Source organism: Fringilla coelebs, assembly GCF_963513975.1.
Source record: "Fringilla coelebs genome assembly, chromosome: 22".
Taxonomy (NCBI): domain Eukaryota; kingdom Metazoa; phylum Chordata; class Aves; order Passeriformes; family Fringillidae; genus Fringilla; species Fringilla coelebs.
The window spans coordinates 6,605,293-6,625,990 of NC_140048.1; the positions used below are offsets into that span (position 1 = coordinate 6,605,293).

At 60.1% G+C, this 20,698-nt stretch overlaps 3 protein-coding genes across 6 annotated transcripts; 2 read left to right on the forward strand and 1 right to left on the reverse strand.

Annotated features, from left to right (window-relative positions):
- The first annotated feature begins 705 nt into the window (after window positions 1–705).
- On the forward strand, window positions 706–6,588 carry ACOT7 (acyl-CoA thioesterase 7). Of its 2 annotated transcripts, none has more exons than XM_084220053.1 (9): window positions 706–810; window positions 1,480–1,597; window positions 1,981–2,137; window positions 2,647–2,738; window positions 2,873–2,987; window positions 4,039–4,125; window positions 4,830–4,946; window positions 5,141–5,325; window positions 6,006–6,588. In XM_084220053.1, the coding sequence occupies exons 1-9, from the start codon at window positions 758–760 to the stop codon at window positions 6,108–6,110; spliced, it is 1,029 nt and encodes a 342-aa protein (XP_084076179.1). In that variant the 5' UTR covers window positions 706–757; the 3' UTR covers window positions 6,111–6,588. The 2 variants fall into 2 exon arrangements, with proteins under 2 accessions (XP_084076179.1, XP_084076180.1); XM_084220054.1 differs by lacking the exon at window positions 706–810 and adding an exon at window positions 1,255–1,389.
- A 675-nt stretch (window positions 6,589–7,263) lies between these two features.
- Window positions 7,264–20,533, forward strand: RPL22 (ribosomal protein L22). 3 transcript variants are annotated; one of them, XM_084220030.1, is made up of 7 exons: window positions 7,264–7,496; window positions 7,643–7,731; window positions 7,811–7,980; window positions 8,638–8,855; window positions 18,497–18,601; window positions 19,297–19,421; window positions 20,317–20,533. In XM_084220030.1, exons 1-7 carry the CDS (start codon window positions 7,272–7,274, stop codon window positions 20,459–20,461), a joined length of 1,077 nt encoding a protein of 358 aa, XP_084076156.1. In that variant the 5' UTR covers window positions 7,264–7,271; the 3' UTR covers window positions 20,462–20,533. The 3 variants fall into 3 exon arrangements, with proteins under 3 accessions (XP_084076156.1, XP_084076154.1, XP_084076155.1); XM_084220028.1 differs by lacking the exons at window positions 18,497–18,601; window positions 19,297–19,421; window positions 20,317–20,533 and adding an exon at window positions 9,573–11,214; XM_084220029.1 differs by lacking the exons at window positions 7,264–7,496; window positions 7,643–7,731; window positions 7,811–7,980; window positions 8,638–8,855 and adding an exon at window positions 18,008–18,098 and having other exon boundaries at window positions 18,494–18,601.
- RNF207 (ring finger protein 207) lies at window positions 12,095–17,274 on the reverse strand. The gene is made up of 18 exons (XM_084220288.1): window positions 17,144–17,274; window positions 16,447–16,637; window positions 16,169–16,301; window positions 15,939–16,083; window positions 15,774–15,855; window positions 15,629–15,704; window positions 15,420–15,545; window positions 15,264–15,310; window positions 15,065–15,137; window positions 14,923–14,991; window positions 14,747–14,815; window positions 14,539–14,660; window positions 13,318–13,507; window positions 13,043–13,228; window positions 12,909–12,960; window positions 12,705–12,822; window positions 12,556–12,636; window positions 12,095–12,468 (listed from the first exon to the last, which is right to left on the reverse strand). Exons 2-18 carry the CDS (start codon window positions 16,635–16,637, stop codon window positions 12,306–12,308), a joined length of 1,923 nt encoding a protein of 640 aa, XP_084076414.1. The 5' UTR covers window positions 17,144–17,274; the 3' UTR covers window positions 12,095–12,305.
- Window positions 20,534–20,698: the final 165 nt, after the last annotated feature.

Below are 20,698 nucleotides of genomic sequence, written 5' to 3' on the forward strand. Positions count from 1 at the left end.
CGATCAGCACCGAGGACAAGGCAAGGCCGCCCTGCCCGCCTCCTTCCCTGCCTGTTCCCCGCCCTCCCTGCCCGGCCCTCCCTCCCTGCCCCGCCGGCGGTTTATAAAGCCGGTAGCGGCATGGAGAGCGGGGGCGTCAAGTCCCCACCGGGTGTGGCTCGGCAGGCACCTCGACTGTGGCCTCTCCTGCCTCCGCCGAGCTGTACAAAGTGACAGCTCCACCATTTCCGGTCTGCCCGCAGACCCTCCGGTCCCTCACGGAGACGCGCCGCCGCGCTCGCACCGACGAGCGCAGAGAGCTCGCGGTCGGTGGAGCACTGCGTGCCGTGGCTCCCGGCACCCCGTGTCCCCCGGGCGCGATCCTGAACCCCCTACAGGCCCTGCGAGCTGTCACTGCCTGCTCGGGACTGTCACCACCACCCGACCCAAAACCCCGGGGGGCCCACGGGAACTGTGTTACAACCGGGGAGAGCCGACGGCGGCGGGAATGCAGGCGGCTCTGCCCGTGCCGACTCTAAGCCGCTGGCTCCCCACGAGTCCCCGAGCTGACAGGGCACTCCTGGGCGCGGCGGGGGGACCCCAGTCCCGGTGGGCTCACACGACTCCGCGGGCAGCCCCGGAGCCGCCCGGCTCCCCGCGGCCCCGGCGCCCCGCCCCGCGCGCTGTCCGGCAATGGCGGGGCGTGTCCGGGCGCGGCGGGGCGGGGCCAAGCCCGGCGGTGCCGCAGCGCCGCTGCGGGCGGGGCGCCGGTGCCGCCATGTCGGAACCGGGGGCCGCGGGCCCTAGCCCGGCCGCCATCCAGGTGTCCAGGTACGACCCAGCCGCGTTCGGGGACCCGGACAGGGCTGGGCAGGGAGGCGGGCGTGCTGGGGGCCGCGGGCGGGTGCCGGTCTGCAACCGAGATGCTGCCCGCCCTGCTGCCGGCAGCGGCGGCGCCGCCCGCTTTAGTCATGCTGTCAGTGACACTGACCGCGGGCACAGCGCAGCAGCGCCGCGCCCGTGCTGCGGGGGCTGGGAGCGGGCAGGGCTGCCGCGGCTCTCCCGGGCGCGGCTCTCACGGCGCGGTTCTCCCGCCTGTGTCCCCGCGGCTCCCGGGCGCGGCCGCGCTGAAGCAGCAGCTCCTGTCCGTGCCAGCGCACAGCCGCTGCCTCAGTGCCCCCCGGGCCGTTATTCGCCGTTGGCAGAAAGCGCGGCTGCTGCCGGGAAGCCGCGTGGAGCATCGTCGCGAGCCCGGCTCGGTCTGCGCCTCACCGGGGCCCGGCGGGGTGGGGCTCTGGTGAGACGCCGGGCGCCCCGGCAGAGGCGCCCTGCTTCCTTCCGCTCGCAGCGGTTTCCATCGCCGCTCACAGGAAGCCGCGTGCGAGCAGCGATGTCTCGGCAGCTCAGTCGGTGGGCGATATGCTGCCTCCGGGCAGCCGCACCGGGGCTGGGCTGGGGGCGCGGCAGGGGTTGTGAGCTCTCATGTGCCTCCTTCGGCAGGATTATGCGCCCAGACGATGCCAACATCGCGGGGAATGTTCACGGGGGAACCATCCTGAAGATGATCGAGGAGGCAGGAGCCATCATCAGCACCCGCCACTGCAATTCCCAGGCCGGGGTGAGTAAGTGCCGGCGTGTCTGCCAGCCTCTGGCATGGTGACTTTTCACTCTCTGCCGTGTCTCACTGGGAGTGTTTGCTCCTGCATGCAAACCACTGGTGTCTCTGGCTGCAGCTGGGTCCCAGTAGCTAGAAGCATTCTGCTGAAATTGTGGTTTACCAGCAGAAACATTATTACTCATTATTGCTGTTAATGTTTTAACTCCTGAGAAAGGGGAGTTGGTTACAGATGGGGAAGGAAGCACGGCCAGTGGCTGATAAGGTGGCGGTTGCAGTATCCGAGCTGCACATGGCATGGCAGGTTTGGCTGGTCTCAGGGAGCTGCCAGCTGTGGTCCTGTGGCGTGGCTGTGATCACTATCTTGGCTGTCTCACCATCCCCAGGAACCCTGTGTGGCTGCACTGGCAAGGGTGGAGCGGACGGACTTCCTCTCGCCGATGTGCATCGGCGAGGTGGCCAATGTCAGTGCCGAGATCACCTACACCTCCCGGCACTCTGTGGAGGTTCAGGTCAACGTCATGTCTGAAAACATTTTAACAGGTGGGTGGTTGCTGGTGGCTGTGTTCCAGAACACCAGGAATAACAGTGTTAAGCCAAGAGCTTGCAGCGGTTACCCCATCCTCTGCTCCATCACTGGCAGCATTCGGCTGAGAGGATTTCTAGTTTGTTTATTGACAGAGCTGGGAGTGGAGGGAGGGCTGGTGCTGGGGAGGGAGGCTGAGCAGGCTCCCTGGGATTTATGGCTCCATTGTAGTGAAAAACAGCAAAATCTGTTTGTAGCTCTTCCTGCCTGATTTGCTGCCTGTGGCTGCCTTTGGCCTGAAAAAGTCCCTTTTCCTGCTGTTGCTGTGACAACCAGTTCCGCTTGCTGGGACATCTTCCCAAAAGCACATTGTCACATCCGCTAAGAGCTAAAGCCTGGTAGGAGCCAGCAGGGCAAGGGGCCATCAATGCCAGTGGCATTGCCAGTGTGTGCCCAATGCCAGACCAGTGGCAGGTACAGCACTGCTGGCCTTGGCATCATCACCTGCTGCCCCCTTCTCCTCCAGGGGCAAAGAAGTTGACGAACAAGGCGACACTGTGGTACGTGCCACTGTCCCTGAAGAACGTGAATAAGGTCGTTGAGGTTCCCCCCATCCAGGTAGGACAGCTCACTTGGGTACCCCCAAACTGGAATTTGTCCTCCCTGTGGAATGGCACTAACCTGGCCCTGTTGGCACTCTCAGCTGTGCCAGTGGCTGTGCCAATCCCCTTCTTACCAGCCTTCTATTCCAGTATGAAAGAAAGGAGCAGGAGGATGAGGGGAAGAAGCGTTATGAGGAGCAAAAGCTGGATCGGCTGGAAACTAAGCAGAGAAATGGTGACGTGATCTTACCTGTCATCAACCCAGGTAACACGGGAAGTGTGTACCCAGTGCAAAGTGCCCAGCAGTACTGGGAGACCTAACTGGTCCCCAGGGCACCTCTGGCAATCCCCAGGGCCCTGTAGCTGCAAGTGTGCATTCTGAAACACCACACCAGGGATGGGGATGGGATTTTGGAGCAGCAGTGTGTGAGTGGAGGGGGAGCTGAGTGGATACTTATGGTACCCTGAAGGTGCATGACATCCCCTCTCCAAAACTCTCTTCCTGTATCACTCCTTGTGTGCTTGTGTGCAGCTAGAGCTGGTTTTGTTCAGCAAGGGGTAAATGCAGGTGCTGGGCAAGGGTGGCCTCTAGGCCTGGCTGTGGTTTTCAGGCAGAGGTGGAGAGGTGGCACATGAGGAATATTGGGGGATGAAAGTTGCTCAAATGCTTTTTTCTCCTCTGTCTTCCCTGCTCACAGACAGGCAGACAAAAGGTAAGGTTCAGCGGGCACTGCTCCATGGGTGGTCACCCTGTGTGGGACTGGGCTGCTTTCCTTTCTTTGAGCTTCTTTAACATCTCTCATCAGATAGAAAACACAACCACTTCTGAGACAGGATTCCCTCTGCTGGGAGCTTGAGGGTGTGACTTCTGTCACCTGGAGGTTGTGATGGGACAGGGGTCACCAGGATGTGCCAGGGCTGGGGGCATGGGGGTGAAGGTCTTCCCACCAAGGGGAAAACAGGGGCTCTATGCAGCAGGGTCTGGGAGGTTCAGCTGAGGGGGGAAGCAGACAGCAGTGTGACCCAGTTCACTCCTGTTTGCTTTCATGCTCTTTGAAAGCTTGAAAAGAAAGAAATGAGCTGAGCTAGAATAAAGTGTATGGGTGGAGATTAGAGGGAGGCATCAGCCCATCAGGTGGTGAACAGTCTATGCTCTTGGAACTTCTCCAGCCTAATTTAACCACTGATTTCAACATAGTTCAGCTTTGCACAAGCCAGCCCTATGTTTTATTCCTTTGGACAACTTCAGACAGGGTTGTATGGTGGTGTATGGGTGCCAGCTGAGTAGCTCTCACCTCGCTTTGCTCTCTAACCAGAGCCACACACCGTTGGCTACAGCCAGTCCAGCCTGATCCACCTGGTGGGCCCGTCGGACTGCACGCTGCTGGGCTTTGTGCATGGAGGTGAGTGAGCACTGCCCTGCACAGCACCTGGGTTTCAGGTCCAGGTGGCTTTTCCCTGGAGCAAAGTGTGGTTGGAGAGTGACTCTGTTTTTGGTGGGCTCTGGAGGCACACAGTCCCCATTGTATTGACTGTCAAAGTCAGAGTTGCTTTAGCTCAGACAAAAGCTTCATATTTTTCTGTGCCCCAAAAACTCATGTACTCAAACTGTAACTCCTACAGTTTTGTCATTGCCTGTGAGATTGCAAATCCTGGAGTACAATCATGCAGCATGTGACTGCTATTACCTGAAGTTATTTCCTCGTGGCTGGCAGTGCCCATCACCTGCAGGGCTGGCACGTGTGGTGTAAGCCCTGGGAGAGGTGTGTTTGCTGAGAGCTGGGACAACACATACCTAATCCTTAAACAAACAAAACCAACATGGCTCAGAGTGTTTCAAGGTTTGTGGGACTGATGTCATCTTGCAAGGGTGAAGTTTGCTCAGAGAAATTTGGGAGAGACAGAGCTGATCTTAATCAAAGGTTTGTGAGGATGTTCCCTGGTATTGACAGGGGCCCTTGTACTGGATTTTCCTGAAATTGGGACTTAGTCTCTGGTCCAACTCCCCAGCATAGCTTTGGCCATGCTAAGGCCTTACCACCTTTGGGTGGTTTTCCTGAAATCCCACTGACTTCCCTGAGACAGGACCCTCTGCTTGCCCTCCCAGGTGTCACCATGAAGCTCATGGATGAGGTTGCTGGGATTGTGGCCGCCCGCCACTGCAAGACCAACATCGTCACCGCCTCGGTGGATGCCATCAACTTCCATGAGAAGATCAAAAAAGGTACCAAGGGTGGTGGCAGGCACTGTGATCTGCTGTGTTGCCACACCCTGGCTCCCTTGGATGTGCTTTCAGGACATGCTGGCAGAGAAAATTAGACCCTGTTTGATTAATCCTGTGCTCTGCTTAAGACACAGCTTAGACATAAAACATGCAGGACCCCTCACTCCCTTGACTAGCCCCTCTCTGTTTCACAGGCTGTGTCATCACTGTCTCAGGACGTATGACATTCACAAGCAATAAGTCCATGGAAATAGAGGTCTTTGTGGATGCTGACCCGTTTGTGGATGAGCCTCGGGAGCGGTACCGTGCCGTCAGCGCCTTCTTCACCTACGTGTCCCTGAGCAAGGAGGGGAAGCCCTTGCCCGTCCCACAGCTGCTGGTAAGAGCTTTTCTCTCTGGATTGGACCCAGCAGGGCTATCACCTCTCCTGCACTTCCTGCAGCAGAGCCCAGCCCAAGAAATCATCTTCCCTTGAGTTACTCAGCAGAAAAATATGAGCACGAACGAGACTTCCCACGACTGGTGTCAGGGGGTTTTGCTTGTTTTGTTTTTGTTTTGTTTTTACTTTTGTTTTGTTTGGTTTGTTTGTTTTCGTTTGGGGTTTTGATTTGTATGGTTTTGTTTTGGTTTTTGATTATTTTTGTTTTGTTTTTGTTTTTTATTTCTTTTGAAAATTGCCAGTGTGGAGGTTGGGTATTTTCTCCTTTCTCATTGTTGAGGACAGGCTGCATGCACGCCCTGCACCAGGGGACCCTGAGTGGCAGTGGAGACCCCCACATCCCTAATTGCTGCTCCCCATGGTGTCCCCATTCCAGCCTCTTGCCTATATTATCTCCCCTAATCCTGGCAGGGCTTTGCTGACACAGTGCTCCTAACTGGGGGTGTTGCTTAATATTTGATGTGGCGCAGGTCTCCTGCTTAACGCAGGCCACACTGGCTGTCATGTTGAGTGTTTGACGGAGAGCAGCTTTTCCCTCACCCTTCTGTGAGAGGAGGCATGTTTCCCTCCCGCACACACTCGCAGCACACTGCAGCTTTGCCCTCTTTCTGTGACCCCAGACGGAGACCGAGGACGAGAAGCGTCGCTTCGAGGAAGGGAAGGGCAGGTACCTGCAGACCAAAGCCAAGCGGCAGGCGCAGATGCAGCAGGCTGCCCAGCAGTGACCTGTGTGGCACCAGCGCCCACCAAACATACAGGTTGTTCCCGTTCGTTTTGTGTCCGGCCCGCGCCAGCCCCGTTCCTCCGCCCGCCCCAGCCTGCTGCCGGCTCCACCGCTTTGCTGCTGATGGGCTCAGCGCCGCAGACCTCGTGCTTCAGGTGGCTGAAGCTCCCTGAAAGCCCCCAGGAGTCTTCCCAGGCACTCCGGAGCCCTTGTTGCCGTTTGATGCTGTTGGTGACGCTCCTGCCTGTGTCAGAGCCAGGCTGGAGGCGGGTGGTGGCTCGAGGGGCGCGTGAGGCCGCGAGTCTTTGTGCTGCTGTGTTCGACTCGCTGGTTTGTCCTACCATGCACACCAAAGCTTTCGTACGTGCTGTGCCGCTGTGCCGGGGCCGCACTGAATGTCTGTGACATCTCTAGGTAGTTCTCTGTGCACATCTAAGTTATTTAAGGAATCCTGTGGCATAAATAAAACCTGTTTCATTGACTGGAATGAAAGGCTGATAGTTTTATTTCAAACAATTGTGCTTTTCCTCCCTCCCCCAGATCCGCCCGCGCTCCCTAAGTGGCGCCAGGCGCTCCCGGCTTTGTTTTTAAGGAAGTCTGGTTGTTTAAACGGGACCCTCAGAGCAGTTCCTGCTGGAATGGGTTCCCGGTTTGGAATATTAAACAATTAACTACCTGACAGGAGGTTCTAGTGAGGTGGGGGCTGGTATCTTCTGCAGTGCGAGGACAGGGGGTAACGGCTTTAGGCTGACAAGAGTGGAAATTCAGCATAGGTATCAGCAAATGTTTTCCCTGTTCGGGTGCTCAGGCAGCAGAGCAGGATGGAGTCACCGTGCCTGGAGGTGTTGAGCAGCATCTGCACCTGCCGCTGGATGACGGGCTTAGGGATTACAGTGGCGGTGCCGGGCGGGCGATGGGACAGGATGATGGAAAAGGTCCCCAACCCCGACGCCTCCGTGACCGAACCCGAACCGGCTCCGTGACCGAAGCCGAACCGGCCCCGGCACCCACGGCCCGGGCGCGCCCCACAGCACCGGCACCGGCCGCCGCGCAACTCTCGCGAGAGCAGCGCCGCTCCGCTGCTGCCGCGGCTGCGCGGGGCGGGGCTCTCGCGAGAGCGGCGGGGCCGTTTCCCGGGCGACGCGGGCGGGGCGGGGCCGCCATGATGGCGGCGGCGGTGGCGCGGAGGGGGCGGCTGGGCCGGGAGGGCCGCGCCAGCCTTTGCTCCTTCCTGCTCGGCGCCTCGGTGGCGGCCCTGCCGCTGCTGCTCGGCTCGTCCCCCTCCCTGCTGGCCGCTCCCGGCCTGCGCGGCCGCCTGGCTCTCGCCCTGCACGTGGCGGGCGTGAACGCGGCGCTGCTGCTCATCTATCCGCGGCCGCTGTACAAGGTACGGGGGTGGCCCCGGCGGGCGGCGGCGTGAAGCGCGGCTGTGGAGGGTTCAGTCCCGGTCCCGGTCCCGGGGTGCGCCGGTAGGGATACCCCGGGCCCGGGGAACGGCGGCGGCAGCGCGTTCTCCCCTCCCTGTGCTTGCAGATCGCCGTCCGGGCCTGTTTCCTGGGCTTCGCCTTCGGCTGCGGGCTGCTGCTGAGCGCCGGCCGCTCTGCCTGGCGCCACTTCGGATGGTAAGGGCCGGGCCGGGCCGGGCAGCCGGGCGGGAGCGGTGCCCCGGCCCTACTAAACCTGCCCTCCCTCCCGCCGCAGGTATATGTGCTCCCTGTCCCTCTTTCACTACTCGGAGTATCTGGTGACAGCCATCAACAACCCGCGCAGCCTCTCGCTGGACTCCTTCCTACTCAACCACAGCTTCGAGTACAACCTGGCTGCCCTGTCCTCCTGGGTGGAGTTCACGCTGGAGAAGCTCTTCTTCCCAGGTCGGCCACCCTGTCCCTCCCTGTCTCTGCCTAGCTGCACGTGGCTTGCCTGGGGTCCATCTGTCTGGTAGCAAAGTGCAGGTGACCCTCAGCTTGCTGCCCCGTGACAGCCCTGCAGCAGCTTTGCCAGAGTCATAATCCCTCAGTGTTCAAAGCCTCTCAGGTTGGATCTCGGGAGGGCAGGGGGGAGCCCCCCCTCACTCTGACATGCCTGGCCAGGGGATCTTCAGCCCTTTCCTGCCTTGGTGGTACAAGAATGATGTGTCAGGTACAACAGGGCATCGCCTTTTGACAGGAATGAAATCAAGACATCAAAATCTGTTGCTGGTTGCCCAGTCTGGGGCAAACTGGCTGTGCTCATCTGCTTATTCTCGGGAGAGGGAAACTGTTCCCCTTTGTTTTGTAGCAGCCTGAGCATGTCCTTGGCTGTGCTTTGTGTTGGCTTTGCTCAGCCTCCACAGCTGGGCCCCACAGACTAATCCATGCTAACACCAAGCAGGGGTTGCTGGTTTTATCTGTTTGCTGCGGGATGGCAGCGCATGGCTGGTGCTGTCACACATTTTGCTTTGAGATGGGGGGCAAAACCCACTCACTGAGCAGCCCCCTGCACCCCTGGAGACCTGTGCAAACCTGTTGTGCCCCTCCCTGTCCATGCAGAGCTGAAGCAGATCACCTGGCTGAGCACCGTGGGGCTGCTGATGGTGATCTTCGGGGACTGCCTGAGGAAGGCAGCCATGCTTACAGCAGGCTCCAACTTCAACCACATCGTTCAGAACGAGAAATCTGACACCCACACTTTGGTGACAAGTGGGGTGTACGGGTGGTTCCGGCACCCGTCCTACGTGGGATGGTTTTACTGGAGTATTGGAACACAGGTACTGTATCCAGAGTGCTCAGATCCTCTCGTGTCACGACCCCAGTCTTTGCTCTCAGTGCTGCCCATGCTGTGATGGGGTGCAGACAGCACCTGGTGCTGGGCATGGATTCTGCTGCCTCCCACTGGCATACAGGAAATCTGGAATCCCTGAGCTCTCTGCCCCATGGGATCTTTGGGAAGATCCTGTTCCCTTAATTTTCTCTGTGCAGTAAGGAAAGGTGGTGGAGCCAGGGTTTTGACCCACAACACCCTCGGAGGCTTGAGGTGTGATATGCTGCTGGTCTAAAGCTGGTATGCAGAGTTTTCTGTATCTCTTTGGTCAAAATGCCTTCTGTGAGTGCTCAGACTCAACCTGGCTCCTGTCAAACACCAGTCCTGTGCTTGAGGGCAAGAAAACTCCCTGACTAGATGGTCAGCTCTGGCCAGCTGTGGCTGAGCCTTAGCTCCATGCTGCTGTAGCTGTGTGTTCTTGTGGCTGGCTGGGTGCTGGCATTGGCCTGTGTTTCTCTGGAGAGAGTTCATAAGGGTGGCACATGGAGCTTTTGAGAGCTGGGGCAGTGAAGCCAGTGCTGCCTGTGCGCTGCTTTCTTCATTCTGGGAAGAAACTAGTGCTTGTGAAGTTTCACAATGAGTTTTGTATCAATGTTACTGGAGGGGGATGAGCTGTGGGGCCTTGAGTTCTTGAAGGGATGCTCACCAGCAGCATCTGTTCCAGGTGTTGCTCTGCAATCCCATCTGCGTGGTGGGCTACGCACTGGCGTCCTGGCGCTTCTTCAGGGAGCGGATCGAGGAAGAGGAGATCACACTCATTCACTTCTTTGGAGAAGAGTACCTGGAGTACAAAAGGAAGGTGCCATCGGGTCTCCCTTTTATTAAAGGAGTCAAATTGGAACTGTAACATGGGCAAAAGCCAGGCTGGCTGAGCAGACGCCCAGCTCCTGCTGCGCCCAGTGCCTGTGTGGCACCGGCATCGGGAGGTGCCTGTTGGTATTTCCTGGCCACCCAGGAAGAGCTGGTGGAGGGCTGCAGGATTGGGCAGCCTGCTGGGTCACTCACAGATCAGAAGCTCGTTCCTCCTCCTTGAGATCAGTCCTTCGTTGCACATTCAGGGATCTTCCAGATAACTTAGCCTGTAGCGACCCTAAAGAGAATGAATCCTGCCTGCAGCAGCTGAATTGTCTTGGAACGCCTCTGGAACTGACTCTGCCAGGAAACAGCACTGCCCTCCTGGCCCTGGGTGGGGAAGGTGCTAGGCAGCAGATTGTTCCTGTTGCATAATTCGATTTTAAAGCTTTCTGACCTCGTGAGCCCGGTGACACGACTTTAATCTCCTCGGGCCAAACTCCCTGAGCTGGCACTGGGGTGGCCAAGGGAGCAGCCTCCAGCTCTGCTTGCCCTCGAAGTGCCAGAGCGCCAGCAGCACGGCACCACTCAGTTCTCTCTAGGCCTTGGGGTCTGCAGGGAGGGTTCTGCTCCCCTCATGCCGCTGGATCTGAGCACCTCTGGGCCCTCGTCCCTTGGATGCTGCTGTGGATGCAGTGTCACTGCTCCAGCCGCTGCCTCCTGCTGCCACCTCTGTTCCTTCTTCCTGCTTCCAAATCACGCTGCTTCCTATCCTGCCAGGCTGCCTCTGTCTTGCAGAGATCCCAGGATTTTGGGTTGTGAAAGAGCCACAGCTGCCAGGCTTGCTAAGGGCTTTAGTCCCTGAGGTCCTCCCCTGCTCTTTTGGGCAAAAGCTGTGATGTTAGGGCAAGTAGGAGATGCTTCTAAGGAAATCTCCAACCAGGAGAAGAGTTGGGCTAGCTAACGCTCTTTTATTCTTTCATAGTAACCATTTGGAAATGGTTCCCACTGAGCTGTGTGGTATAACTGTTGTTATATACCAAAGAGGTTCACTGTTTTCTTGAGTTCTACATTATTCTTCCTTGCTGGAATGGAAATGAGTTGCTTGTCAGTTCATGCTTGGAGCTTGTGGTGTTCCATGGGGAAGGTGCTGCGGTACGGCTCAGGAAGGGGCACTTGGTGAGAATAGCTTGGGTTTGGGTTTAGATTTTCTTTTTTTTATAAAAAAAGAAAAAGAAAAAGAAAAAGAGAAAACATTGTCAGCTTCTGTCTGGTTATTTGAAGGTCTCTTGAGGTGCTGGTGGCATCATGGAAACTGGAATCCTTCATAATTCCTGGCGGGTTCTCAGAACACACCAGCACTGTGTTGAGGCATGATTGTGACTCTGTGACTTGTGGGGCTGTGCAGCCAACAGGGATGAGGCTGACTCTAACCCTAACCTTGACCCTCTGTTTCTCCTTGCTGAACTGATGCAGAGTCCATCCTCCACTGAGTTTGCTTGATCACAGAGCATCTGTCTGATTCCCTTGCTGCTGACTTGACCTTTGCCGAGTGGGGTATTGGCTTGGGAAAAAAGAACAAAGGTGAAGACTCACCAGTTGGAGAGTGCTGATCTGTGCTGGGCACTTGGAGGCTCCCACTTGGGCTGTTCTTGTCTCAGGGAAACCCTGGTTGCAGCCAGTGGTGCCTCAAACAGGTTAATCTGTAAGCAATTTTTTTATATGTAGTAATGTTCCTGCTGTGCCCTAGATCAAAGAACTTTGGAACAAGTAATTGTCACTTGGGTTTGATGTGCTGTTTGACAACAGAAACAAAGCCTCATTCCCAGATTGTTCTTCAAAGTAAATGAACCTTGATCCTAATTTCACAAGTGCTGGTTCCAGCTGTGCAGGCTTTGTCCAAGCAGGATGCATTGGCACCAAAAGAAAGGGATAAACTTCACCCTGAGCAAAACATTCAGTGTCTCTTGAAGCTTTTGAGACCAACAGCTTCTCTTAACCTTTTATTTTCCCAAATCCTGTGACCAGAAGCTCTGTGAGGAGATAGCAGCTTACCAGGTGTGAGGAAGGCATGTGAAATTTTAGGGAAAAGCTGGAGTAAACTGTGAAAACCTGCCCTCTGTGCCACAGTGATTGGTGAGTTCTTAGTTCCCACGTGTGCCACATGGGAACCTCTAGAGCACCTGCTCCTGGCACCCAGCCCACATTGGTGTGTGGCTGCTCAGAACTTCACAGGATGTTCCATCACCTGGCCGTGTACCCCTGGCCCTGCCCTGCACTGGGAGTTGTTATTTTTCCCCATCATTTGCCAGTGTCGTGGTTTTAGGAGCAGCAGGACACCCTGAGCCAGCAGATCCCTTTAATCAGCAGTGCAGAACCACGCAGACATGGACAACTGCACCCTTTTATTTCACTCTGACACACGCAAGGAAGAGCACAAAGAGAGTTTTTCAGAAGCAAGTCCACCTGAGGCCTTTGTATGTGCTGCAGACATGGCTGCCTGGGCTGTTTCCTGCCCTGGCTTGTGGCACTGGGCAAGAGGAGCTGGTCAGTCACCAGGGCATGGCTGTGCCCAGCAGCCCAGCCACGTGCCCAGCACTGGGCTCTACGGTACCGGCTCTTTTGGGGTAGCAGTCTCTGCTCCGCTCTTCTGCTGGCCCCTGCAGCAGTCTTTGTTTTTTGGGGAGGGGTCTTCAGGGGTGTCCCGGGGTATGAAGCCCTCCCCAGGGTTGGCTGAAGTCCCCTTGTTGCTGCCAGGCGAGGCATCCCTGGGGAAGGGAAGACACCTTGACAGGGTCACTGTCTGGGAAAGGGCATGGGAGGAACTTGGCACTCAGGTACTTGCTGTCACCTACCTTGGCACCACTTCATTGTTGTCGCAGATCTTGAGCAGCATCTGGGCCTGTTCTTCTCTGGGCTCCTGTGGCTCCTGCAGCCTGTGGCGGGATGGGTGTGAGCCATGAGCTATGTCCCCCCTGGCCCTGAAAGTCCCTGCACCCCTCACCTGGGCTCCAGCCGCTCCTTCACTTTGGCGATGGAGCGGACGTAGGGTGCGATCTGCTTGGTGATGGTGCTCAGGCAGCTGTTCTCCTGCCGCAGCTGCAGCAAGTCATGGAGCTGGGCTGGGGGGAGAGGAGTGGGCTGGGACATGGCCCCATCCACAGAGCGGGCACAGGGGGCACGGGGAGGGGGCGTGGGTCACCAGTACCTTCATAGATCTCCTGCTCATTTGCTACCCGCTGGTAGGTCTCCTCCCAAACCTGGAAGGAAGAGAGGGAGCTGGGCAGTCTGCGGTGGTACGGCACAGAGGGGCCCTGCTGTGCCAGGATGTGCCAGCTGTACCTCCTCAAAGACGCTGCGCATCATCTCCACGGCAGAGTAGTGAGCTGCGATCTGCACATCCATCTGCAGCGACTTCTGCAGGATCTCGCTCATGATCTCCGACTTGATGAGCGAGTGGTGCTTGGTGAGGTCACGGTGCAGCTCCTGCACCTGGTCCTTCAGGCCCTGGATCTCCGTCTGCAGCATCTGCAGGAACCAGGGGGCACAGCTACGTGAGCAGCACCAGCCTGGCCCGTCCTGTCCTGTCCCATCCTGCTTCCAGCCATGCTCCCTACCCGGTAGGTGTTCTCGTAGTTGCGGCAGTGCTCAGCAAAGGGGGTCTCACGCCCCTCAGCCAGCAGCACCTTGGTGCTGATGTACCGGTGCATCGTTGGCTTCTTCACCATGGGGCCGGTGGACATTTTGTCACTGGTGGGGGGGCAGCTGGGCACCATGAGGGTCTTGGAGCATTGGCCACCGGGGAGCCTGCATGGAGAGGTGACAGTGACGTGCTGCAGGTGAGCAGCAGTGGGGGTGAGGTGCCAGGGACCATGCTGCTAGCTCAGTCCCACCGCCCCTTGGCTCCGGTGGGACACACCAGTCCCACATGTCCCTTCCCTCACCCAAGCACAGGAATTCAGTCAGATGTGCCTTATGTTGCCCCAAAAATCATATTTCTGTGGGTTGCTCTCCAGATTCCTGCAGTTCTGGAACCAGCTGTGGCAGTGAGAAGCCAGGAGCTGAGCCCAGCACCCTCCAGTTTCTAAAGGGTGGGATACAGGTCGCTCTCTCACCGCTGGTATCTCCTGGCTCCTTGGCAGGCACTACTGCCCCTGTGTTTCCCCCCATCCCATGGTCTCCCCATGCTAACCACCACCACCATTGGTCCTACCGTGCAGCGCCGTGCTCCCCCTGCCCGTGCTGGGGCCAGCAGCCCCCAGGAGCTCAGCCACTGTGCAGTGCCAAGCCTGGCTGGGGGCGAGGAGCGGTCCCCATGGGGCAGCAGTGCCCGTTTGTCCTCTCTTTCTGGGAGGGCCTGGCAGGGCCGGTGCTGCCGTGACATCAACAGCCCTAAATATATCCCTGGTGAAGAATGGCCGAGCACTTCTCTGAAATTCTGATAAAAATAGTGGCGGGCAAAGAGGCTGCGGCACCACGGGCATGTGGGCGAGCAGGAGCTGGCCCAGGTGGAGCACCCATGGAGAGGGGGCAGAGCCCTCCAGGGAGTGTGGCAGGGGCTGGGCTGGGGAACAGACTGAGGTGTAACCAGGCCCCCAGCTGCCAGCCCCGCTGCTGCCCACCCCTCTGCCACCCATTCTATTTCCCAGAAGTGTCACTTGAAGCCTGTTGTTCATCAGTGCAGCTGTGCCTGTGCTGTCCTGGTTCCCCTGCCGAGGTGACAGGCTCAAGGGCAGGGGCAAGGCTGGCATAGTGAGATGTTGAGGGGACTGTGCAGTGTGGCAAGTGGCAGGGGACACAGTAGCACATGTGCCTTGGGTGCAATCCTAGCACCTCACATGTTTGTGCCAGTGATGCCAGGTCCAATGCCACCAGCGCTGCCCACCACGGAGCGGCGGGGGCTGAGCATCAGGAGGGGCTCCAGGCAGCGGGCAAACTCTGCCCGGTACTCGCTGTTGATCTGGGGGGCAAGAGAGGAGAGTACAGCTGGGCTGGGGCAGAGCTGGCAGCTGGCACTGCCCACAGGCACTGCAGGCAGGGCTCTACCTTGCTGGTCTGGGCTGGCCGCAGGCGGTGTGGCAGCTTGACGATCCTCTGCAGCCTCTCCATCAGTTGCTGAAAGGCAGCAATGAAGCATGGTGAGGGGTGCTCAGCACATTGCCCATGAGCTCAGCACTGCCACAGGATGCTGTGACCACCCCTGCAGTGCTGGCAACACTCACATAGCCCAGGTCCAGGAACTCAGCTTTGTTGGCAGAGCTCAGGAAGGCCGAGCAGGTCACCAGGTGGACCTGTGTGTGTGGAGAGGGTCTGTCACTGCCTGGCTTTGGTGTCAGGATGTCCCTGCCTGCTGTGAGGCCCTACCTGAAGAGTGGGCAGCAGGGAGGCAAGGTGGGCGAGCTGCTCCTTGAATGCCTTCTCCTTTTCCTCATGCTGGCTGCAGTAGAGCAGGGCATGGCACAACCTTTGCAAGACCCGAGGGAGCCATCCCGCCCCAGGCATCCCAAATCACCTTGGGAAGGGGGGACAGCCCTCGGACAGGGCTCAGCCCATTGCCCCTCACCTCTGCACAGCTTTCAGGAGCGTCTTTTTCCTCTCGGAGAGCTGCTCCTGCAAAGGGCACAGCTGTCCTCTATTCTGCAGGCACTCCAGTCCCTTCCCACTGCCCTGGCTCTGTCCTGTGGGCACAGGGCTCAGTGTGCAGGTGACTGCCTCGCACCTGCATGCGGCTGAAGAGGGAGTTGATGGCCGCCTCCTCCTCGCTGGCACTGTTCCGAACCTCCTCGATCATGGCCTTGAGCAGGACAATGGCCTCACGCGTGGAGGTCTGCAGCTCCTTCACAGCCTGCCCGGGGTGGCGGGGTGGCTGCAGTGCAGGGGACAGCACTGCACCCCCTTGCCACCCCTACACCCCCCGGCCCTGCCCACCATCACTGCCTGGTCCAGCCGCTGGCAGCCCTGCATGTACGCCGTCTCAATGTCGATGCAGTGTGCCCGGCTCTCCCTGCAGGCACAGACATCAAGGAAAGCACAGGATGGGGCACACAGCAAGTGTAGGGCTGGGACTACTCACCCCTGCATGTCCCTGAAGCAGTTGATGCAGAGCATGGACTTCTTCTCGGTGGAGAACATGATGTAGGGCTCCTCGTGCAGTGCTGCAGGGGACAGGAACGTGGCATTGCCTGGCACGGCGCAGTGCAGCATAGCATGGCAGGGGACAGCCTTGCGTGGCACTCACGGCACTTCTTGTGGATGTCTTTGGTGCGCTTGGAGAGGGAGACGATCTCATGGCGGGTGAACATCCTGGCACGGTGGGTCTCCTCGCGGCATGGGGCACAGAGGGGCTGCCCACAGGTGTTGCAGAAGTACATGGTGTCCAGCTCCTGTGTGAGGGGACAGAGCTGGTGGCAGGCATGGCCCGGGCAGGGGTCCCCTACCCACCCTGCCAGTCCGCCCCGCTGCCCTCACCGCCTTGGTGCAGCAGCGGTCACAGTTGGCACACTGCACGTCCTCCTCGCTGTCGGCTGAGCTGTCCACCAGGAACTGCAGCAGCCGGTCCACGGGGGGCAGCCCCGTGCCTCCCCTCACCACCGAGGGGTGCCTGCAGGGATGAGATGGGGACAAGGATAGGGACACCCACAGGGGCAGCAGGGCAGCTTTGGGGATGCAGGGAGCAGGGCTGTGCTGAGCTGCCAGCCCTGTGCTGTGCCCCAATCCTGTGTGCCCCTGGCAGGGCCGTCCCTTACCCGCAGAGTGGGCAACGCAGGCGACCATCGCTGGCACGGCCTCGCAGGCAGCTGGCACAGAAGTTGTGGTAGCAGTCGAGCAGGCAGGGGTGCTGGTAGGGCTCGTGGCAGAGCAGGCACACCAGCGGGTGGCAGTTGGCTTTCTCCAGCTCCGAGCAGCTCCCCAGTGGGGAGAAAATGCCACCCGCCATCTGTGGGGTTGAGAGCCAAGCCCTGTGCCCAGGGACCCCGTGTGGCACCAGTTTGTGAGAGCATTGTGGCTGCCACAGAAAGGACAAATCCTGTTCCAGGGCCCATGAGCTGCTGACTATTTTTAGGTTATGAGCTGCATAGCACGAGGCTGCCCCAGTGCACCCCTTCCCCTGGTATTACAGGCTGGGGGCTGCAGCGCTGGGTTGGATGGTCCCCACAGCGAAGTGTCCCCCTGGTGTGTGTCCCCCAAAGCAGGAGCATCCCCTGGGATGGGCTGTCCCCTCCAAAGGAGCATCCCCTGCAGCAGAGCATCCCCCAGGACAGGGGTGGGGATTCCTCCAACACAGGGTGTCCCCCCCGGGGGAAGCATTCCCTAGAATGGGGTATTCCCTGCCCAGGGGTGTGCCCTACGATGGCAGCCTGGCAGTGAAGGCAGCGAGGTGCCCCACATGCCGGGAGTCCCCGTTCTGGGCACAGGTGTGTCCTGGCCAGGTGAAGGCTTTACCTCTCCCTGTCTGTAAGTCGGGGGATCCGAGCCGAGCTGTGCTGCTGCTCACCGTGTGCCGGCAGGAATGAGAGCGGTGCCGAGGCGGCAGGGCCCGGCCGAGCCTGTGACGTGGGGCCCCCTGGCACTGCCGATCGGCTGCCACGGCACGGCCCAAAAATAGCCCCGTGCGCTCCTCGGGGCCCTGCGGCGGGGACGGACACGGCACTGCCGAGCCGCCCAGGCTGCGGGGACATGGGCATCTGCATGGCCCGCTGACAGCCCGCAGGAGGTGCGGGGGTCACCCAGTAAGCACCGAGGCTCCCCGCGGTGCTGGGTCACCCGGTGCGCAGTGAGGAGCCCCGGGCGGGATGTGCGGGATCACTCCATGCGCAGTGAGGCTCCCACTGGGCAGGGTAACTCTAGGCGAAGTGAGGAGCCACAGAGTGCGGGGGTCACTCCGTGCCCGGTGATGCTCCCGGGGTGCGGGGGTCGCCCTGTGTCCCGTGATGCTCCCCGGGTGCGGGGTGTCACGCCGGGGTGCGGGGGGATTCGCTCGGTGCCCGGTGAGGTTCCCGGGCTGCGGGTGTCGCTCGGTGCCCGGTGAGGCTCCCGGGCTGCGGGTGTCGCTCGGTGCCCGGTAATGCTCCCTGGGTGCGGGGGTCACCCCGTGCCCGGTGAGGCTCCCGTGCCCCCACGCCGCACGTGCCGTTCCCCGCGCTCCGGAGGCTCCGCCCCCGTTCCCGGCCGCTGGCGCCCCACCGACCACGCCCTCCATGGCGCCGCCCACATCCCAGCCCCCGCGCTCGCCCCGCCCTTCCAGGCATCACTGTCCGCTCGCAGGCTCCCTGCGCGGCTGGGACCGGAAGCGATCGACGCCATCGGCGCTCGGTTGAGACGGGCCGAGCGTGGTTGTGCGCAGGCGCGCGGGGCGCGCTCCCTTTCTGCCTCGCGCGGAGCCGCCATGGCGCCCGCGGTGAGTGAGCGCGGGACCGGCACCGGCCCCCGCCGCCCCGAGCCTCCCCCCGCCGCCACCGGGACACCCCCCGCCCCGCCCCGAGCCCCCGCCACCCTCGCAGCCCCGCCGCCTCTCCCAGCCCCGCCGCCTGCCCCCGCCCGCTGTTTTCCGCGTGGGGCCGGGCCCGGCCCGCGCCTTCCCGGGGCCCCACGCGACTCCCGCCGCCCATCCGGATCGTGGAGGCGAGCGGCGGGCGAGCTCCATTCCCACCGCCCTGTTCCCGGTCTCAATCCAGGCCTGGGCCCTTCCCCTCCGAGCCAGCCCGGAGCTCGGCCCGGCCCCTCCCCGCCGTCCCTCACGGCGCTCCCCCTCCCTTTCTCTCTCGCTCACTCTCGCTCTCTCTCCCCCTGCAGCAGAAGAAGCCTGCGGCGAAAGGTGGCAAGAAAAAGAAGCAGGTTCTGAAGTTCACGCTGGACTGCACGCACCCCGTCGAGGATGGTATCATGGACGCCGCCAACTTCGTGAGTTCGGGGCCTCCCCGGGAGCCGTGATGGCTCCGCCGCCCTCGGGGCCTTCCCGGGTGATGCTCCACTCCCAGCGGCCTCGAACATCCTTGGCCATCCCTCGGCTCTGCCCTGCTCCCTTGATGCCATCCCATGGGCAGAGCAACTGGGAGTGCTGGGGCTGGGGATGAGGTCGGGTTTGGGACACTTTGTAGTTAAAGTGCAAGCGTTGTCCTTGTCCATGGGCAGTTTTCCTGTCTAACTCTGCTGAGTAAGTTTGTGTCGTGGCAGGGATGTAGTGAGGCCAGGGATGCTCCAGGTTGGGCTCATTAACCTATGCCCGTCCACACTGCACTCCAGCAGGGGCCTTGGCGAGTGTGGGGCTGAGGGGAGCTCAGGGGAGCCTGACCCCACTGTCCTGGCTGTCCCTTTGGAGGGCAGGAGCATCCCCACCACACCAGGCCGATACGTTCAGGCTTGAGCACCTCACCCAGATGTGGCTTTGATGGGGTGGATTAGCCTGGCCCGAGGAAGGGGCTCTCCTGAGCTATGGGGACACTGGTGTCTGTTCCCCAGCTTCAGAGCAGCATGCACGAGCCAGCCTTGAGGGCTGTGTGTGTTCCTCAGCTCCAGAGCAGCAGGCACGAGCCAGCCTTGGGGGCTGTTTCTGGCTGGAGTTGTGGCCCCAGCTCACAGCTGTGTTCCTCCTGCAGGAGCAGTTCCTGCAGGAACGGATCAAGGTGAACGGCAAAGCGGGAAACCTGGGCGGGGGCGTGGTGACCATCGAGAGGAGCAAGAGCAAGATCACGGTCACATCAGAGGTGCCCTTCTCCAAGAGGTGAGCTGGGGCAGGCCAGTCCTGCTGGGCCCTTGGTCAGTGTGGTCAGGGGGTGCCCGGTGTGCACCGAGAGCCTGTGGGCAGGACGGGCTGCTAGGGAGGAGATGTCCCAGTGCAGGAGCTGTGCTGGAGTTTGTGCTACCTGGCACTCGCTGAGTGGCTGCTCTTCCCAGATCTATGAGGGAGGATTGTGTTTGATATCCAGCTGGGAAGGCTGCTGGTCTGGGCAGTGAGGGGCTTGCAGCTGGAAGGTGCTTAGGGGACAGTTTAGGGGTATCTGCAGACAAGGTCTCTCAGGTTGTTCCCCTCATCTTGTGGGGCTTTGGTCCTCCTTGGGCCAACATCGGCAAAACGTGGTTATACCAAGGTGTCCCACATTGTTCCCCTCGTCCTGTGGCACTCTGGGCCTCTGCCTGCTTCTCCTGGCTGCGTGTCCTTGGGCTGGCATCGGCAAACCGGGGTTGTGCCCTGGCAGAGGTGGCTCAGGAGCTGGCTGGGAAAAGCAGAGCTGTGTGGGTGGTGGGCGTGCCCTGCCCTGCAAACGCCTGCCTTTCTCCCAACGCTGTTGCTCCACGTTGCTGCCACACCTGGCACATCCCAGCACTGGGTATCCACCATCCCTGGGGAGAGTCCCTCTGGGGTGGGTGCAAGGCACTGGGGTCACAGCCTTGTTGGGGCAAGAACGATCTCCCAGGGTCTGTGTCATGGCATTGTGGTGTGGTTCCCCTTGGTGCAGTGTTTCCTGGATGGAGCTTTGCTAGGAGGTGGCCACTGGGATGTGTTGGTCCTGCAGGAGGTGGGAGGCGGCGGGAATAAAGGTTTATTAGCCAAAATGGCACCTGGGTGGCTGGCAGGGGGCAGAGGGGCACTGCTGTCAGCCATGCCTCTCCCACAGGTACCTCAAGTACCTGACCAAGAAGTACCTGAAGAAGAACAACCTGCGGGACTGGCTGCGCGTGGTGGCCAACAGCAAGGAGAGCTACGAGCTACGCTACTTCCAGATCAACCAGGATGAGGAGGAGGAGGAAGAAGAGGATTGAGCCCCGCCGCCGCTGACGGCCATTTTGTACAGTTTCACTTTTCTGCAATAAACAGCAGCAGAGTTGTTCATAGCCCGTGCTCGGTGGCGGCTGCGGCTCCGGGGGTCGTTTTGGGGGGATTTGGGGGTTTTCGGGGAGCGGCCAGCGGGGGGTGTAGCCGGGTGGGCGTGGCTCAGGTCGAGGAGGGCGTGGCGGAGGCGTGTCCCCGCGGGGGCGGGGCCGGCTCTCGCCATCTTG

What these genes read in the sequence shown, in the direction of transcription:
- ACOT7 (XM_084220053.1), top strand. Translation starts at nt 758, where the DNA reads ATGTCGGAACCGGGGGCCGCGGGCCCTAGCCCGGCCGCCATCCAGGTG. An exon ending in TTGAGGTTCCCCCCATCCAG is followed by an intron (nt 2,739 to 2,872) that starts GTAGGACAGCTC and finishes CTTCTATTCCAG; the next exon opens with TATGAAAGAAAGGAGCAGGA. An exon ending in GCTGGGCTTTGTGCATGGAG is followed by an intron (nt 4,126 to 4,829) that starts GTGAGTGAGCAC and finishes TTGCCCTCCCAG; the next exon opens with GTGTCACCATGAAGCTCATG.
- RPL22 (XM_084220030.1), top strand. Translation starts at nt 7,272, where the DNA reads ATGATGGCGGCGGCGGTGGCGCGGAGGGGGCGGCTGGGCCGGGAGGGC. An exon ending in ACTGGAGTATTGGAACACAG is followed by an intron (nt 8,856 to 18,496) that starts GTACTGTATCCA and finishes CCCCTGCAGCAG; the next exon opens with AAGAAGCCTGCGGCGAAAGG. An exon ending in TCATGGACGCCGCCAACTTC is followed by an intron (nt 18,602 to 19,296) that starts GTGAGTTCGGGG and finishes TTCCTCCTGCAG; the next exon opens with GAGCAGTTCCTGCAGGAACG.
- RNF207 (XM_084220288.1), bottom strand. Translation starts at nt 16,637, where the DNA reads ATGGCGGGTGGCATTTTCTCCCCACTGGGGAGCTGCTCGGAGCTGGAG. An exon ending in CTGCGTTGCCCACTCTGCGG is followed by an intron (nt 16,302 to 16,446) that starts GTAAGGGACGGC and finishes TCATCCCTGCAG; the next exon opens with GCACCCCTCGGTGGTGAGGG. An exon ending in AGACATCCACAAGAAGTGCC is followed by an intron (nt 15,856 to 15,938) that starts GTGAGTGCCACG and finishes TGTCCCCTGCAG; the next exon opens with CACTGCACGAGGAGCCCTAC.